We start from the raw sequence: 17,996 nt of genomic DNA, 5'->3' as shown, positions 1-17,996 counted from the left end.
TGGTGGCGGACGACGCGGACGAGGAGGTCGTGTCGCCGCCGCCGCGCTGCGTCACCCAGTACATCCGGTTCCCGGTGCGCGGCGCGGTGCGCGTGGCGCCCCACGACGGCGGCGACATGATGGACGACAAGGGCGACGAGGTGGTCGGCGTCGTGGCGATGGACATGTCGCTGGGCACGCCGGGGCACGCCGTCATCCTGGGCGTGGTGCCGGCCGACGGCAAGGGCGCCAAGTCCACGACGCTGTCGCAGGCCCTGGCCCACATGAAACCGTACAAGAAGCACCACACCATCCACCTGGCCAAGCCCACCTCCACGCTGTGCACCACCACGACCACGTCCACCACCGCCACCGCCGTGTCCGCGCTGCTGGGCCAGGCCATCCAGGCGCAGGCCCTGCAGGCCAAGTCCATCCACGCGCCGCCGCTCGTGCTGACCAAGGCCGCGCAGGCCGCCATCAACAAGCCCACCACCAGGTCCGCCACCGGCAGCCTGGCGCTGCCCGAGGACAAGACCGCCAGGGCCGCCGCCACCCCCATCGGCACAGGTAGGCACCGCGTCGAACGTCCTTGAGGGAGTCCCCCGTCTCCGGGGAGCGCGCGGACGCGGACGCCCCTACACATGCTCCCCGTGCTCCGCTTTCGGCCGGCTGATCGGGCAGGAATGTTTTCGGAAAGCGATCGCGAGCGTCGCGAGGCAGGGGCTCTGGGAAAAACGGAAAGCAAATACGGAAAGCGCCGTCGCGCGCCGCCCCGCGCCGCCCCGCCCGAGCAGGCAACTCAATATTATCGTATATGGCCTGGGCCTGCCCTGGGCCTGCCCTGCCTGCCCGTCCTTGCCGCGAGTAATTCGTTTCCTATGCGCATAGGCCGTGCCGCGTCGCGCACTTTGGTTGACACTGCCAGAAACGGGGCATGAATACAGTGCGGGTGGGCGGGGCGGCGGGGCCGCGCGGGGCGCGCCGGAAGATGGGATAATTTCCTGTCTTCGGGCCTTGGGTCTTGGGGCCTTCGGGGTGGTGCACTGCACGGCCTGCTGCATGCCGGCGGCGCGGCGGCGCGGCGGCCTCGGGGGCCGACATGCACCTCCCCGACGTACGCGCCGCTCACTTCCCAAATTATTTCTCGCAGCCGCATTAGTTCCTCCAGTCAGCCCTAATTACTAGTAATAGGCTGTGGCCCCGCGCCCCGCGCCGTCGGCGTGGTCGGGCCGTGGGGCCGTGGGGGCTCTCCGCGCGCCGCTCCCCTCTTCGGCGGCACCCGCTCACAAATCACTTGGCATCGGCCGCCGGGAGCCCTCCCCTCCCCTCCCCCGCCCCTTACGACGGTCCTGCCCTGCCCGCCCTGCTCCCTGCCTCATATTGCCCGGCAAAAGCGCGCAACAAAACCACTGCTAAATCCCAATAAAAGTTTTTCCCCGGTACGGCCCGGCTTGTGTTCCGGCCCGCTGTGTGTGTGGCGCAAGGGAAGTGCCCAGGAATATGACGGTGCTCTACACTCGAAACATACGAGCCCGCTCACACACGCACACACTCTCACTCTCGCATTCCGAATGGTTGAGTGAAAATCTAAACGGGGACGGCCTGTTTTATCTGTCTTATTGTGATTCCACTACACAAACTTGCAATTACTATGTTTGTTTCTCGAACTCTCAGACTTCTTTCTAGTTTATTTAAAACAACGACAATGTCAGAAATGCGTTCTGCTAATGAGAAATAGTAAGTAACGGTCTGCTGAGAGTGTTCCCTGTCTCTTCTGCACCCTCACCTAACCTTCCCGCCTTCTCTCTCTCTCACACACACGCGCGCAGATACATAGCCGCAATCTCAGCGGCTGACTGCTACCCCGCCGTTGTAGTGATTCAAACCGACGGATGACAAATCGAGTTTTTATGTTCCATACGTTGCTCGTCTGGTCGGCCTGGTCTGCCGGCCGGCTCGCCACGGCCAGGCCGGTGACATGGCGGACTGTGCCTTTTGTTATGGATGGCGGTATTATACGCCGCGACATCGAGTCGCCTCGATTGGGCCGCCGTCAGTCCGCTGATGCCACACTGTCTGTCTCTCTCGCACTCGCGGGCCGTCCCGTCGGCGTGCGAGAGAGACAGAGCGAGTCTGCTGGGCGATGAGCGCGTCGCGTCGCGGTGGCTGGCTCGGTGGCTGGCCCGGCCTTGATTCCGTTCCGGCCCGTTCCCGCTTCCCGCCGCTTCCCGCTGCCGCGCGCCAAAACTTTGCAAATACTGAAATATGAAAAACTCGCCGTCGGAGTGGGGCGGTCGTCGCCGACAGTGTCGCCACCTGTCTCGGCGCTAATCCGCCCGCCACACCGCCGGCTTCTCTCCTTCACGGCCCCCACGACGGCCTGCCGCGGGAAAAGCGACGTATTGAGAGAAAAAACTCGCGCGCGCTTTAATCCCGCCATTTTTCGCCGCGGAGGGCCCGGACGGCCGGGACGACGGCGAGGACGGCGAGGACGCGGTGGTTGCCGAGAAAGAGAAATGCCCCCTCGATGTGTCACCGCCTCCCCGACTTAGCCGCCGTGTTTAGTCTGCGGTCGATCTCCCCGCCTATCTCCGACGGCCTGACGGGGACGGATGCAGTTTCCACGTGTAAATTCCCGCCACTTTTAATCAGGCCGAGGAGGAGAGAGAGGGAGAGGGTGGTAGCGGTTTCGCCGTGCGTACAACCCACCTCCTCTCCTTTAATTTTTTTAAGCGGTCTTGCTACCGCTTCTAGCTCTGCATACGATCCCACTCATCCCATCCCATCCATCCACCCATCCATCCATTCAGCGCGCTCGGAGGGGACTGCATGGTCGGGGTTCGTCGTTCGTCGTTCGTCGTCGCCTGCGCCGCCACGCCGCCTCGCCGCGCCAGTCCCCACTCCTCACAGCCACCCCCTCCCTCCTTGCCCCTTCTCTGCCCGGCTTCCCCGGCCGGTCCACGGCAAGACCGCTTTGCTAAGCTTGCCTTGGCGGAACTTTTTTTTTTAATCGCGTTTTTTCGCGTTTTTGCCTTTCTGCCGCTCCACCCTAGTACATATACTTTTTTGAAAAGGTTTAACGCGTTGCCGTGGGCCGCGATGTGGCTTACCTGAGTGTCATAGTGTGAGTGCGTTGTGGTGTAGTGTGTGTGTGTGTGAGGCGGGGTCGGGCGGCGCTGATCTCGATAAGGGCGGCCATCTAATATTTATTCTGTGATCTGCGAGCCGGCTGAGCCGGTGTTGTACATGGACTACAAACACACGCACTCACACGCACACGCGCGCGTGCAGGCCGTGCAGGCTCAGCGGCAGAAAAGTGAGCAGCCCATTCCTGAACCGGCGCCCCTATGATGCGAATCTCCAAACTCGGCTTGCTAAACAGGTCGATTAGAATAATAAGGCCTGGGGGGGGGGGCGTTGTTTCGCTACGTCCGTCCGGCGTTCAGGCGACGCGTGTGCGCCGTTCGCCACGTCACTGACAAACTGCGTGCGTACTGCCTGATTATCGCACAGTAAATCCAAAACCCAGTTTCTGGGGCGTTTTTGACCAAAATCCGGGGAGAAATGAATCTGTTCCAAGGTGCCACAGCCCTCGGGGCGCGTGCCGCAGCCTCCGAAAGCACCGTGACAGTTATTGAACAGCCATCCTACCAGAAACTGGGGCGTCCACTCCTAGTTCTGCGGCAAACCTGCATGATTTGGTGGCAAAGGCGCACGGCTTCTGTTTGAAAAGTTACCGGTATCTTTATACCCCGATTTCTGGGTTTTTTCTACGTTTTGATGCCCCAGAAACTGGGTTTTGGATTTACTGTGCGTGGGCTTTTTTTTTGTCTCGTCGTCTCTTTGTCGTTGGAACGGCACCGCGCGTGTTTTCGCTTCGACAGTTTATTTTCGCGCGTTTGTCATAAACTGGATTCTGTCTCCCGACCCTCCCTAAATGGCGGCGCGGCAGGCAGCGCTCCCCGCCCCAACCCGCCCCACCCCGCCCCACCCCGCCCCACCCCGCCCGGCCCCGCGGGCGCAAGGAACTGACCGTGACAAACGCCCCGATCGCCGCCCCGTGATGTTGCTGTTGTTGTTTGCGTCATCCGTTTGGCCCGGCCGCGGCCCCGCCCCGCCCCGCCCCGCCACGACACAGGTGCAGCGTGTGTGTTCGTCATTTGTTTTGCGCGGGCTGCAAGCGCTGCAAGCAATGCAATGCATGCTCGACTACCACCTCCCTTCGGCCCTTCCCCGCCCCGCTGGCCTGGCCTGGACCAGCCCGCTGTCCCCCACCGCTTTAAATCGGCCGGCCGGTCGGCGGGGAGGGGAGGGGAGGGGAGGGGCAGTGCGGGGGCGGCCACAAATTCATCAGCGCCGACCGACCAACCCTATCATCGCCCTCGTCCCCCTCCCTCTGTTCTTTCCTCCGCCTTGGCGCCGTTCCCCCCCCCCTTCCCCCGCCCCGCCATTACCAGTGTGCTCTACAACGACGGCCTGCCTCGAGGCCTGCCTCCAAATCAGGGCCGGCGGCGGCAGCTCCCCCTGCCCCGCCTGCCGGCCTGTCGCGCTAAAGGAAAGAAATTAATAAGTGTCAGGCGATAATGATTCTGAATACGTTTCTGCTTTCTTTCCGCGGCGCTGCCGGGCGCTGCCGTCGCCCTCCTCCCCGCCGGAGGGTCGGGGGTTCGCTCTTGTTCCTCGACGGCGGCGGATTTTGCCGGAACAATGGCGGGGCGCGTCGCGTCGCGCCGGACGGCGAGTAGTCATTAAAATTGGACCGGCCGGCGGCGGCAGCGCGGCGGCAGCGGCCGTCTGTTTAGCTTGGGGGTGCGGCGCGGCCGGCGGCCGGGGCCCCAAGAAGCAGGGAGGAGCCGCTTTGTGTTTGTATTCATTGGCGGACGTCGCCGTCGTCGCGGCCCCGAGACTGGCCACCGCGGCGCACAGGCGGAGCGCCCGTCGAAGTGCGGGTAGGCAACGCGGCGCGCTCGGCTGCGCACTGCCCGCGCGGTGGCCTACCTCGAACCTCGCAGGCGCGGAGCGCGAAGCTCCCCGCCGCCGCGCCGCCGCGGTGCATCGTGTCGCAGCTCGGCGTTTCATTGCTTTTTCCCGGCCGGGCTTTGGCTTCGGCTTCGCTTCGCCCCTTTTGTCACAGGTGCGAGAATAGCCACTAACAAAGGGCGCGGCCTCGGCGGCCTCGGCGCGTGGAGGCGCAGGGGGAGGGGGAGTCTCCCAGGGAGTTATTCCGTGGCGCGCTTCCAGGCTTCTAGGCTTCCAGGAGGAGGGAACACGTATCGACTGGTTGGGGAAACAAAGCGTGTGTCGGCGGTTTAGCCGAGCGCTGCAGCCGTGGCGTGCCGTGCCGCGCTGCAGCGGCAGGCCTTCTTGGAGCGCGGCCCTCAGCAGCCCGGCCGGCCCTTTTAACAAGTAGCGGTAACGAGTCCTGCCCTCCACTTGTCGTCGCTGCAGCCCTGCGCCCCGCCCCGCCCCGGTGCACCGATTCGCCGCACGTCCCGCGTCAGGGTCTTAACTAGCTGGCCGGCCGCGTGTTTGCAGCGCCGTGGCCTGGCCTGGCAGTGCCCTGGCCTGGCAGTGCCCTGGCCTGGCAGTGCCCTGGCAGCGCCATGCTGATTAGCGGCCAGTCTTGCTTTTCCAGCCAAGTGATTAATAAGCAGTCCGTCCACGTCGCCGTGCCGCCCCGCCCCGCCTTCGTTACGGATTGGAAAACTGGCCTAGGCTCCAGCGGCACTGCTAATTTGGCGGCCAGGTGTGTCTGTCGGCGGCGGGGCGGCCGGGCCGGGGCGGGGACCTCGGCGACGTCCGCGACGACGACGACGACTTGTGCTCGGCAGGAATGAAAAACGGCGCGGCTGATTTAAGTTTGTTTAATGAATCCTGGGGAGGGGGAAGGGCGGAGGCCTGTCGCAAGCCTTCCTTTGCCTCCTGTCAGTCAGTCACCCCTCATCCCCGCTTCGCCTTCCTGTGACTTCACCTCGGCTTCAGTTCGACTTCAGTTCGACTTCACCTCAACTTCATCCCCGACTTGAACGTGTGCGCGGCCCGTTGCTCACAGTGGTCTTCCCGGCGTCGTTGCGGCACGGTGGCTCGACCGCGGCGTCGGCCTTCATTAAGGCGGAGGAGGACTGCCGGTGCTCCGAAAGTGACGTCGCACAGATGGACGAGCCGTTCGGGGTTCTACTTTTGGCGGCCGTCGCGACGCCGCGCCGTCGACCACACTGCACTTCTCCGTTCTTTGTCGAAATCGGCCGCCATGCTGGCAGGCTGGCGCTGTCCTTGCACGCGCTGGTTGGCCAAGATGGACCGGAAGTGGGAGGGAGGGGGGGAGGGGGCAGACCGCGCGAATAAATTATGCTTGGCCGTGCCAACATCACGGCGTCACAGATTTATGGCGGGAAATCGGTCTGCCAATTACGCGGTATTGCAATACTCGCGGCTGCAAGGCCCGGCAAGGCCTGCAATTAGCAATCTGATCCGCCCTAAACGCTCGCACAATTAAACGCTCCGTCCGACTGCCGACCCGCGCGCACACACACACATTCACACACACACACTCACACCTGCGCACTTGCACATGCATGAGCTGCCCGGTATAGCACTGCTGCGGCTTCCGTGTCTCGTTGCGGTAAAGTGTTGCCAACTTACACTCGCCGGGCCGCGGACAGTGCGACTGCAAAATAATTGACTGGCGTTTCATTTTTTCCCCGTCCGTCGTCGAGGTGGTTTCCCCCGCCGCCTCGTCGCCCCGATTACCAGTGTGGGCCACTTGTTACGACTCGTGATGCCCGGTCCGTGCCCGGTGGCGAACGACGCGACAAAGACGCCAATCTGCCAGTGTTTATATACGGACCCACGCTTACTTGTCTGTCTGTGTGTGTGTGTGTGTGTCTGTGTGTGTGTGTGTGCGTATGTGTGTGTTTGCACGTTATTGTGTGAGTGTGCACAGGCGGAGCCGGATAGGGAGAGCAAGTGTGTTGTGTTTATAGCCCATCGCTGTGAGTTATAGTGCCGTGATGTTGGCAACACTGGAAAAGTTTTTAATTCGGCGTTACCCCGCGGTTTTACACCCTCAAGGCCGCTGCATGACCGCACCGGCCGGGCCTCGGACACGGCCTCGGACACGGCTACGGCCTCGTACACGGCTCCAGCCTGCTTGCCGGCCGCGGTCCGGCGTATAAACCGCCTTCCTTGTAATTGGCGGCCGAATGACGTCAGAGCCAATGGGATCGATGTGGTTGGCTGGCGGCCCGGCGGCGGGGTGGAGGCCGTGGAGGCGCAGCAGGGTCCATCCCGGCAATCTGTGTGTTAAAAGCCGCTCATTGGTGGTGCCACCCTCTCCCTCACACACACACACACACGCGCGGGCTTGATACACATCGCTAACGGTCCAGCAGTGTGGCGGTTCCTCTTAGTTTGTGGTGCGCGTGTCGCGGCGTGTCTCCGCCGTTAAGCGCTGTCTGGAGTGGCGGCGGCGCGGCCGGGGACGCCGGGGCGCCGAGGCCCGGCCGGCGTATCTGGGCCGACGCGATTGACGTCTGACGTGCCCTCCCCCTCCCCTCCCCTTCCCCTCCTCTCCCTCCGCGCGGCCCTTTTTAGTGGCCGGCTGTTCATTTTTCACCGCCCAGTCTAGTGGGCCCGGCGGCACTGGGGCGGGGCGGGGCGGGGCGGGGCGGGGCGGCCCGGCTTGTTGTCCGGCCAAGTCGAGGAGCGTTTCCGGATGTGCACGCTGCCATTTCTATATCCTCCGGGCAGTCCGCTCCCGGAGAAAGAAAGGGGAGCTGGGTCAGGGGCGAGGCCGTCCAGGCCGCACTCTTCTCCCTCAAGAGACTCCAGTCTGCTGTGTGCTGCTCCTTCACGAGGCCTCCAAGTCCCCATCACAAAAAAAATCGCCAAGACCGTAGCGGCCACATCGGATCACCCCGCTTCACAATGGCGTGGGCGTCGCAGTCCGTCCAGAGAAGGCATAAAGTCGAAACCTCCGGTTTTCTCACACACCTTTCGCGCTGGCCGGGGCCTCTGCTGACTGATTCCGCGAGTCGTTCTCGTCGCTCCGTCTCTCTCGCACGCGCCGGGCGTTGTCGGCGCCTCGTCGCTGGCCTCGGCCTCGCCTCCCGATCCGCGTGCTGCAATAATATTGCGATTCCGTTTTATTCAATTTTTGCGCGCTCTTGGCTTTAATAACGTGGCTATCGGATCGGCATCGACGCGCCCCGACCAATGCACCGCCCGGCCCGGCCGCTCGGCCTCGGCCCTTTCTGGTGGCTGTAATTGGTGCCAGTTGGGACTGCTGGCTGGGCCCGGGCCTCGCCGCCAGGCCTCGGCCCGGGATGGCGTGTAGTGTCCTCCGCGCGGCGGCCGCCTCGGCCGACTGACGGGGACGTAACTGGCGGCGCCGCTGTTCCCGATACGGCAGTACGGCAGCACGGACGGCAGCACGGACGGCAGCACGGCGGAGACGGAGAGGTGGCGGCGAAGTTGCAAAGAACGTCAGCCAGGCCCGCGGCCAGGGTGGGGGATAGTGGGATAGTTGTAACTTTTATAATTGGACTGTCAAAATGGTTGGCTGGCGGCCCGGGCGAGGCGCGCGGCGCGCGGCGTGCCATCCCGAGGTACACGCCAGGCATGCAGCGGCGCGCTGCCGCCTCCGTGAGTCCGTGGGTTCGAACCCCGGCGGCGCTTGCGTCCTTTTTTCGTTTTTTTTTTTTGTGCCCTTTGATTTGGCCGCGAGCTGGCCCGGCTCTCTGCCGTTCGGAAGGGTCAGGGACTGGACGTGCAGGCCCGGGGCCTGGCTGAGGGTTCAAAGGGCTGCCCGGGGCACCGCGCGGCACCGCGCCGAGTGAGACATGTGACACTTGGAGTCGCCCTTCACCGCCATGCCGATGATACCCATGCCGTGGACGGGAACGACGTGGACCGGGTCCCGGATTGGATTGATCTAATTTCAATCGACCTCCTCCATTGGGTCTGGCGGCCTGGCCTCGGAGCGGTGCTCGGAATGATGGCGCTGGACTTAATCCCCCTCCCTGGCCGCCCTGGCAGGCCTGGCGGCCATGGCCCGGCCGCCCGTTTTTAGGTGAGCTTCGTGTGGCAGCCTTCCAGCTGGAGGAAGGGCGGCACGCGTCTGGCTCGCGGACTAGTGCACTGTAGGGGCGGCCAAGGCCCGCCAAGGCTGGGAAAGGCCGCCGGCTCTTTCCAATGAGCGGGCAGCAAGGTCGCCGATGTGCAGGCAAGGCGTCACTCAGGCCGTCAGGACCACGGCGGCGGCGGGCACGGCGGGCACAGCGTGAACAAAGAGACAGTCTGCTTCGCCTCGGCCGGGATGGCCTGGCCGCCCCGCCCCGCGCCGCCACAGGCCGTTTCGTCGAATATATTAGCCATTTGGCGACACTGGGTCCATGGCGCCATGGCGGGACTCGGCGGGACTAGGGTCGCCCCGGCCGGCCACCCTATTGGCGCCTGTCTCCCATACACTCCACATGGCTTGATTTGTCCGCGCGGCTCGCCACGGCCTGGCTGCCCCTCCGCTCCGCTCCACCCTCCTCCAACCCCCGGCCGGCGTGCGTGCGAGTGACTGGCACTGGCTGCGACTGGCCGCCCGGCCGGGTTCGAGTCCCGACGCCGGCGTTTCGTTTTGTTCCCCGGCTGCTTGCAAGTCGGCATATAAACCCATTAAACATCGAGGAAATTCCGCGCCCCGCGCGTAGATCGCGTATACACTCCGTCGCGTTTCCCCGCCGAGAAAGAGAAACCTCGGCACGAATTTGGTGTCGTTTCTGTTTATTTTTTTTACGGGTGGTGTGGGTCGCGTTGAATTGAGTTGGGCGGGGTCGGGCGGGGCGCTGCTCTGCGAGTTGGATGTCTCGCGGCCATTACCGCACGGCCCGCCGTCGGCCCGCCGCCCCGTCCGGAACAAGTCGCTCCGTCTCTCTCGCACTCACATGGGGCACCGCAAGCGTGCGAGAGAGACAGAGGCCCTGTTCGGAAGCAGCCCGCTGCCGGGGCGTGGGATCGTCACCGCGAGTTGTAAATAAAGCATTTTTCGCGTGGCGATGTCGCGGTGCCGTCGCGGTGCCGGCGCGGCGCGCGGGCCACGGCGCGCGTTTATTGCCGCTTCCGGTTAAAACTCCGGCCGTGCCGCTTGTTAGGCTAACTGCCGCCCGCTCCCTTCGGCCCCGGGGCCCTTTGCCCTTGGGCTCCAAGGCGGTGGCGCGAGGCGCGGCAGCCATCGCTCATGCGTTGCCGCGTTAACTGCGACAATTAAGCATCTCGCCATAAATATCCCTCATCCCTGGCCGGGCCGCAGCGGCTGCCAACGGCCCCCCGGCACGCACGCGGACGTCTTCGCTGCCGATGACGGCGTCGAGGCCTTCCCGTCGTCGTCCTGGACCCTCGCCGTCGTCCTGGACCCTCGCCGCCGTCCTGGACCCTCGCCGTCGTCGTCCTGGACCCTCGCCGTCGTCCTGCACCCTCGTTAGTCCACCCTCCCCGTCCGATTCCATGATGATGGCCTTCCCGACTTTGATTCCACTTTTCTATTTGACGGAAAGGAGGACGCGGAAAATGTAATTATTTGCGACGAGGTATTGCATTATTCAAGTGCTGCCATTGTCGGCGCTCTAATTATCCCACCTCGGACCGCGAGGCCCGGCAGGCCCGGCGAGGCCCGGCAGACCGAAATGCATGCCTCGGCCGAGTCGGCCAGGGCGCCGCGGTACAACGGGGATTCAATTGTCTTGATCTGTGAATGGCCGTCCGAGCGAGGCTGGCGGATGCCCTCTGTGCCGTGCCCTGCCGTGCCCCACCGTGCCTTTATCCGGGATGGCCCTTGCTGCCGTCTCTGCCTGCGTTTTGGCACGGCCAATGGCATGCCGGGATTGCATTCGGAACACATGTGCATTTGTTTATTACGATTGGGTGGAGCTGGCAGCCGGGCAGGCCGCGCCAGGGGCCAAGCGGTGGCGCGACAGTCCACCCTGCCTCCACCGCCGCGCCAACGGAGTGCGCCGGACTTGACGGAAGGGCAACCGAGCCGTCGGACACTCAGCACGAGACGAAAGAAAACGGCTCTACCTAAACAGTCGTATTTACTTTTAACCATGCAACTGCAAAACATGTACCGTGGCAAGTTTTTGTTTTCCTTTCTGATATGATGAAGCCAGTTTTTGGCGAAACACGCGTTCGGCCTGGCGGGTTATATGCAATTGAAAGACACTAGAAGAGAGGCGCCCCGCCCCACCCCGCCCCACCCCGCCCCCGGGGGACGTATGTAGCAGCATGCAGGAAGCCACCGCTACATTGGGACCTGGCCACCGCCCCGCCAGGGCCCCGCCCCGCCTTTGCCCGGCCAATAAGATAACTCTTATTTATGCTCGCGTGTGAGCACTGTGAACGCGATTTAGAATGCATATGCAAAGAGCAAAGAGGACTCCAGCGTGCTCCTGGAGTCCTGGAGCGGCTGCTGGAGGCACTCTGGAGGCACACTGTGGGCTCCAGGCTCCAGTGCTGTGTTGTCCTTTTGGCCGGCAGCCTCTCTCCGCGGGGGAGAGGGAAGGAGAGGTGCAGGCTGGCGTACTAAACGGCCAGCCGGAAACGGCCACCTTACAAGGTGCACCACTGTCCCGGGGCTTTGGCTCCGACCGCCCCAAGTTATGAGCGCCATTTTTATTTTTCATTTTTCCTATTTTTATTATGTATTTGGAACCGCGCGGCCATCGTGAAGTCGGAGTGTGCGTCGCCCTGGCCGTAAAAGTGAAACTTCCGGGGCGTTTGGCAGTGTAGCGTACCGCTTCGCTTCGTTTTCATGTATTCCTCCCCCCGGGCAGGCAAGCCGCCCGGCAGGCCGCCCGGCCGAACCCTGATTGCGATAACTGGGCGCGCGGCCGCGGGGCAAGTGCCGCTTCCTCAAACAAGCCGGGCCGTGCCGCGCCGTGCCGCGCCGCGCCAAAAGCTCTAAAAGCGGTTCATGTTAATACGCCCCGCGTTTACCATTCGGCACGCGAACGCGCGAACCGCCACGCGAGCGGCCGACCGCCGTCGATACCCCGCGCGCCGCTTCGATGACGCGCGCGGGGTATCGCCGAGGTCGTGCCAGGTTCCAGGGTCGCCGCCGGGCAGAGGCCGAGGCTGGACCGCCCTGCTGTCTGCGGCCCCGTCGTGCTGGTGGTGCTGGTGGTGGAAGGGCGCGGCGCGGCGGGGCAATAAAAATGATCCAGCGACAGAGTCTGGCCTCATTTCCATCGTTTTCGAATCAAATATGTTCTATTCCGGCTTTCGGCTCTCGGATGGTAATTATGCATGCGCCATTGGTGACTCGGCGGAGCGGGTCGGCCTAGCGGGCTGCCGGCGTGGGTGAGCCGAGCCGCCCACCGTGCAGCTCGTGGCAGCTCATTGCATGTACCGAATACATTCCTGCCGGCCTTTCGGCCCTTTGGGCTGCTAAGGGGCGGTCCCGCGGGCCCGCTCCGCCCCGCTCCGCCCTGCTCCGCCCCCGGACCACACAACACACAAAACGCGCGCAAAACGCTGCAATAAACAAATGACTGCATAAATAAGGGAATGAGACGATAACAAGTTTGTAATAATGTGTGCTGTGGACCGACCGGGTCGCGCTGCGGTTTCGGGGCGCGGGGCGCGCCGAGTGCTTTTGGCTTTTGTCGGCCTCTGGCGCCTCTAGCTGCGCGGCCCGCGGTTGCCACCCTTCCGTCCCGCGCTTAGGCCCGCTATGCCGCCATCTGCGGCGTGGCAGTGAGGCCGGGCCGAGGCCGGTAGGCGGAGTGTTTTAGATTGGGCTCGCCGTACCCGTTTGCCGAATCGGCTTCTTTGTCTGTGTGCTCGCTCTACCCCGCTCTGCTCCGCTCCCCGGGACCCTTCCGGACCTTCCGGGCCGCGGTTCGCAATCGGGCGACTTTCTTGCGGCGAGGTACTCTTTGTATTAATAATCCGTGGGCGGGTCGCCGCAGTTTGGTCCGCCTGGCCTGGCCCGGCCTGGCCCCGCCGCGGTTGGTTGACTCGGCCTGGCGGGCCTGGCGGTGCGCGGCCCTACGCGGCGCCACGGCCCACGGCGCGCCGGCCGGGTCCGGGAGGTCGACGCCGCCGCTGCCGCCGCCGGGGACGTCTGGAGAACAAGAACAAGGCTATCCTCTTTCCTTTCTCCGTGGAAATTAGCTGGGCGCGCACCTGGCGCCGCCTTGGCTGCGCCTTGGCGCCTGAAACTTCATCCCTGGCCGCGGTATTCCGTCCCCCCCCCTCCCCTCCCCACGTTCGCTGCCGCTCGCCGGGGCGATGAGGGCCATGAGGGCCGTGCTGGGGGACAGGCAGCGCCCGGCGCGCCGGTCGCTCGCCGAACCTCACGGTAAGCGTAAGCTATTCCAGGGACGAACACCAACAGACCTTATTTTCAAGCCCATTTAATATTTCATGGCCGCAAATGAAACGCAAGGGAGCCGGTGGTGCCGAGAACCACCGCACTCATACACACACACACACTCACAGACACACACACGCCGACACTACGCGCGAGCACTGCCCCAGCCCGAGAGTGCTGGCTCGCTCGGGCCGTTTGGTGTCGTCCGCTGCGTCCGCTGCGAGCCCAATAAGTGGCCTTCCTGCCCTTCCTGGCGTGCCGTGGCGTGGACCTTGGACCGCCCGGCCCTTCTTGGTGCTGCGCCCCGCTGGGCCACGAGGGCCACGCAGGGCCACGCGTGTGGTATGCATGGCCTTTCGGGACTTTGGGCGCCCTGCGGCCTGCGGGGCGGGGAAGGCGAGGCGGACCAAGGCGGACCGAGGCGGTGGAGAAGACGCCCTTGTTGTGCGGGCGCCGCGTTGCTGGCCGTGTTTTTCTCGCTCATTTCGGAGGCGGGAACGCGGGGCGGCGCAGCGGCGAGGGGAAGGGCCTACACTGTGTGGCCCCGCCGGCCCCGCCGGCCCCGCCCTCAAAGAGGACATTTGATCCCGGCGGCTTTGCCCCCGGCGGGGCGGCGCGGGCGCCCCTCAATTATTCAGTCGCGCAATCCCCACAAATATTGGCCCAATAATTTTCTCGTGGAATATTTACAGGAATCGCCACCTTTTGGCTTGGGCGCGGCGGTGCGGCGATGGGTGCGGAGGGGTAGAGGGGATGCCGGGGGAAGGAGGAAGCAGCGGGAGGAGCGGCCGAAATGTAAATATTCACGCGTAGCGGCCCCGCTTCCGGTTGCCTCGAAAAACAACAACAACTGCCACTACTGGGAAACGAGATCGAACGAACCAGAGGGGAGGAGGAGGAAGAAATTGGGGCTTGCTTCCGTGTTGCGCGGGTCAGCGTTGGCATGGCCGGCATGGCCGCGGCTGGCACGGCATGCGCGAGGCCGGACGGCGGACGGCTCTAAGTTTCGGATTTATCTGCTGGCGATGGGGGAAGACAGCGCCGGCCAAAATAGGCCAAAGTAGCCGCCCCGCCCCGCCCCGCCCCGCCCCGCCCCGCCCCGCCGCGGACTGACCATGGAGCTCACTTGCCGGGCCGGCCTTCCTTGTCGGACGCTCGGCGAGTTGGCAAACTCTTTGGCCACTATCTCGGGAACGAGCGGTGCGTGAACTTGGCCTTTTTCTTCGGTTTTGGCAGAGCGGTGCACCGCCCTACAGAGAGAGAGAGAGAGAGAGAGAGAGAGAGAGAGAGAGAGAGAGAGAGAGAGAGAGAACGCCCCTCTGTCCGGCATACATTACACGGCAAAAACACGCTCACGCGGCTCACGCCACGCATGGCCGAGGCATAAATGTAGAGGGCGCTGGCATCTGAAGGCGCGGTAATTTGGGTGTGGAATTGCTATGTGAGGATTCGCACCCTCCCTCTCTCCCTCCCTCCTTCCCCATCCGCTGCCTGCCTGCCGTACATTCGTACAAGGCCCCTCTTCACACACACCGTTGGGGCCGCCGCCACAGCTGGTGGTCGACGGGGGTTCCCTTGATGAGGATAAAATTTGAATGAACGTTTTAAGAAAAAACTTTTTTTACCCGTTTGTGGGTGGCTGGTTTTGGGGGGATATATGTAGTTGGAGGTCATGGGTCTCTTTAAAGACAAAATTGCATTATGTTATTTTTGTGGGTTTTAATTTATCAGCCTTCAGACACGGTTCTAGGCCGACTCACCCAGGTGTGATTGACCCAAAGCATTTTCACCCATACGCTATTCACCCCCAAGTATTTCACCCAGGTGTAATTGACCCACGTGCGATTGACCCAGAAAGCTGTTCACCCAGAATTTTTTTTTTACTTTTTTTAGCTATATAGCTCATAGGCCCTCCCAGCTACCGGAATAGTTTTCCCTGGCCCTCCCAGCTGCCGGAATAGTTTTCCCTGGCCCTCTCAGCTGCCGGAATAGTTTTCTTTGGCCCTCCCAGCTGCCGGAATAGTTTTCCCTGGCCCTCCCAGCTGCCGGAAGAGTTTTCTTTGACCCTCCCAGCTGCCGGAATAGTTTTCCCTGGCCCTCCCAGCTGCCGGAATAGTTTTCCCTGGCCCTCCCAGCTGCCGGAATAGTTTTCTTTGGCCCTCCCAGCTGCCGGAATAGTTTTCCCTGACCCTCCCAGCTGCCGGAATAGTTTTCCCTGGCCCTCCCAGCTGCCGGAATAGTTTTCCCTGGCCCTCCCAGCTGCCGGACCCGTATGAAAATGAAAAGTACGCTTTTAGGACGCTTTTAGGACGCAAACAGGACGCTTGGCCTTGGCTCAGACTTGTTCGCTTTTAGTCTGCTTTGCAGGTGGACTAGGACGTAAACAGGACAGAATCGCCCAAAAAGCGCCCTCTGCGCGTCCTAGTCCGCGCGGGACTAGGGCGCTTTCAGTCCGCTTGCGCGGGACTAAAGCGGACTAGTCCCCTATCGCATCCCCGCCAAAAGAATGCCAGCGCCGGGCCGCCGGGCCCCGCCCCGACCAGCTGCTGAGACACAAGGCTTCAGTGGTAGTCGATCCCCGGACTGCTGCGTTGATGACTCGCCTGGCTCTTCGTTGTCGAGGACGGTGACCACTGCGCTAACCTGGAACATGGGGACCGGGGCCGCAGGCGAGCCTCTTCACTGGCACGGCGCGCTCAGCGCACAGACAGTGCGCGCGCTCCCTTCCCTCCTCTCTGGCGGGCGCGCCTTTCAAGGTAGAGAGGTGCGGTTTTCGACGTGGTGGTCGCTTTGCATGGAACTTGGCATCTAGTAAGGCTCGTCACGTGTCGCTCACAAATATGTACAAAATATTTCGTAGAGGTAAAATTTTGTACGGTGCAAACAAAATAGAACAGATGCATTTACCGCGCGTCAAGTTAAAAACAAAGCGTGGAACTAGAACCATAAATGGGCTTATCTTAAGCAGCCCTTTACAGTGGAGGAGATTCATAGTAGTATTGATGTTGAACCATGTGAAAAGCGTTTAAAAGTCAATCACTGCTGTGTTCTTCTCTTAAGAGGGTAGGATAAAGATACCGCCTGACCAAAATTGCCACCAGTTAAAATAGGTATTATAAGCATTTCGATTGAGAGTAAAGGCGCTGGAAGCGCTAAGGGCAGGGATGACATTGAACATTTAACACTCGATGACTCAATCACCAACCCCTGAACACTTGCGGACTAGTGCGCTAAAGGTACGCTTGCATGAGGGACTAGGACGTGACGAGGCCGCACAAGGGCCGGACTCCGAACGCCCTAGTCCGTGCGGGCATTAGCGCGCCCTCTTTACGCCCTAGTCCCTCCTGCAAGCGTACCTTCAGCGCACTAGTCCGTCTCGAGCGTACCAAAAGCGGACTAGTACCCTCCCCGGGCGCGGACGGCGGGACTCCTAGCGCCCTAGTACCCAACGGAGCGGCCTTTCCGCGTACAAGTCTCGCGCGTCTTCGAGACTAAAAGCGTCCTAGGACGCCTGTTTGCGCACCAAAAGCGTACGAGTCCACCCTGCAGCGTCCTGTTTGCGTCCTAAAAACGTCCTAAAAGCGTACTTTTCGTTTTCATACGGGGAATAGTTTTCCCTGGCCCTCCCAGCTGCCGGAATAGTTTTCCCTGGCCCTCCCAGCTGCCGGAATAGTTTTCCCTGACCCTCCCAGCTGCCGGAATAGTTTTCCCTGGCCCTCCCAGCTGCCGGAATAGTTTTCCCTGGCCCTCCCAGCTGCCGGAATAGTTTTCCCTGGCCCTCCCAGCTGCCGGAATAGTTTTCCCTGGCCCTCCCAGCTGCCGGAATAGTTTTCCCTGACCCTCCCAGCTGCCGGAATAGTTTTCCCTGACCCTCCCAGCTGCCGGAATAGTTTTCCCTGGCCCTCCCAGCTGCCGGAATAGTTTTCCCTGGCCCTCCCAGCTGCCGGAATAGTTTTCCCTGGCCCTCCCAGCTGCCGGAATAGTTTTCTTTGGCCCTCCCAGCTGCCGGAATAGTTTTCCCTGGCCCTCCCAGCTGCCGGAAGAGTTTTCTTTGACCCTCCCAGCTGCCGGAATAGTTTTCCCTGGCCCTCCCAGCTGCCGGAATAGTTTTCCCTGGCCCTCCCAGCTGCCGGAATAGTTTTCCCTGGCCCTCCCAGCTGCCGGAATAGTTTTCCCTGGCCCCCCAGCTGCCGGAATAGTTTTCCCTGACCCTCCCAGCTGCCGGAATAGTTTTCCCTGACCCTCCCAGCTGCCGGAATAGTTTTCCCTGGCCCTCCCAGCTGCCGGAATAGTTTTCCCTGGCCGATCACCGACCGCTCTGTGGCTTTTGACAATACCCCTCTCTTTAAGCAATACTTCTCGCTCCCACAGTGGGCTTGGGCGAATTATTTTGACGTGGGTGAGATCGAGAAAGGGTTAACAGACCTCGGGTGAATTTTAGAGGGTGAATTGGCCGTGGGTGTATTGACTTTGGGCCTGTTGGGTTTTGGGTGAATAACGTCTGGGTGAGTGGGCCGGACCCCTTCAGACACGTCGATGAATTGCCCCTCTTTTATGGATTTCGGTTAAGAGTAGAACAACCCACATTGTTGGCGGTCTGACCCGGTGGTGTCCGCTCGTGCATGCGTGGCGCGGCGTGGCGCGGCGTGGCGGCGTG

General features: G+C 62.4%; 1 protein-coding gene across 4 annotated transcripts in view; it reads left to right on the top strand.

The window, feature by feature from the left end:
• Positions 1 to 104: 104 nt before the first annotated feature.
• LOC117645671 (calmodulin-binding transcription activator 1) overlaps positions 105 to 17,996 on the top strand; it is an 89,752-nt gene continuing 71,860 nt past the window's right edge. For all 4 annotated transcript variants that reach the window (XR_004587739.1, XM_034385979.1, XM_034385980.1 and 1 more), the window contains exon 1: positions 105 to 546. Coding sequence is in view for 3 of the 4 variants with exons in the window: in XM_034385979.1 (XP_034241870.1) it covers positions 117 to 546 (430 nt within the window). In the remaining variant the exon portion in view is untranslated. The remainder of the gene's footprint in view (positions 547 to 17,996) is intronic.

This window comes from Thrips palmi, unplaced genomic scaffold (genome assembly GCF_012932325.1).
Source record: "Thrips palmi isolate BJ-2018 unplaced genomic scaffold, TpBJ-2018v1 HiC_scaffold_19, whole genome shotgun sequence".
Taxonomy (NCBI): Eukaryota; Metazoa; Arthropoda; class Insecta; order Thysanoptera; family Thripidae; genus Thrips; species Thrips palmi.
Note: the sequence above shows the minus strand (reverse complement) of the source record. Positions and strands in the feature narration are given on the sequence as shown.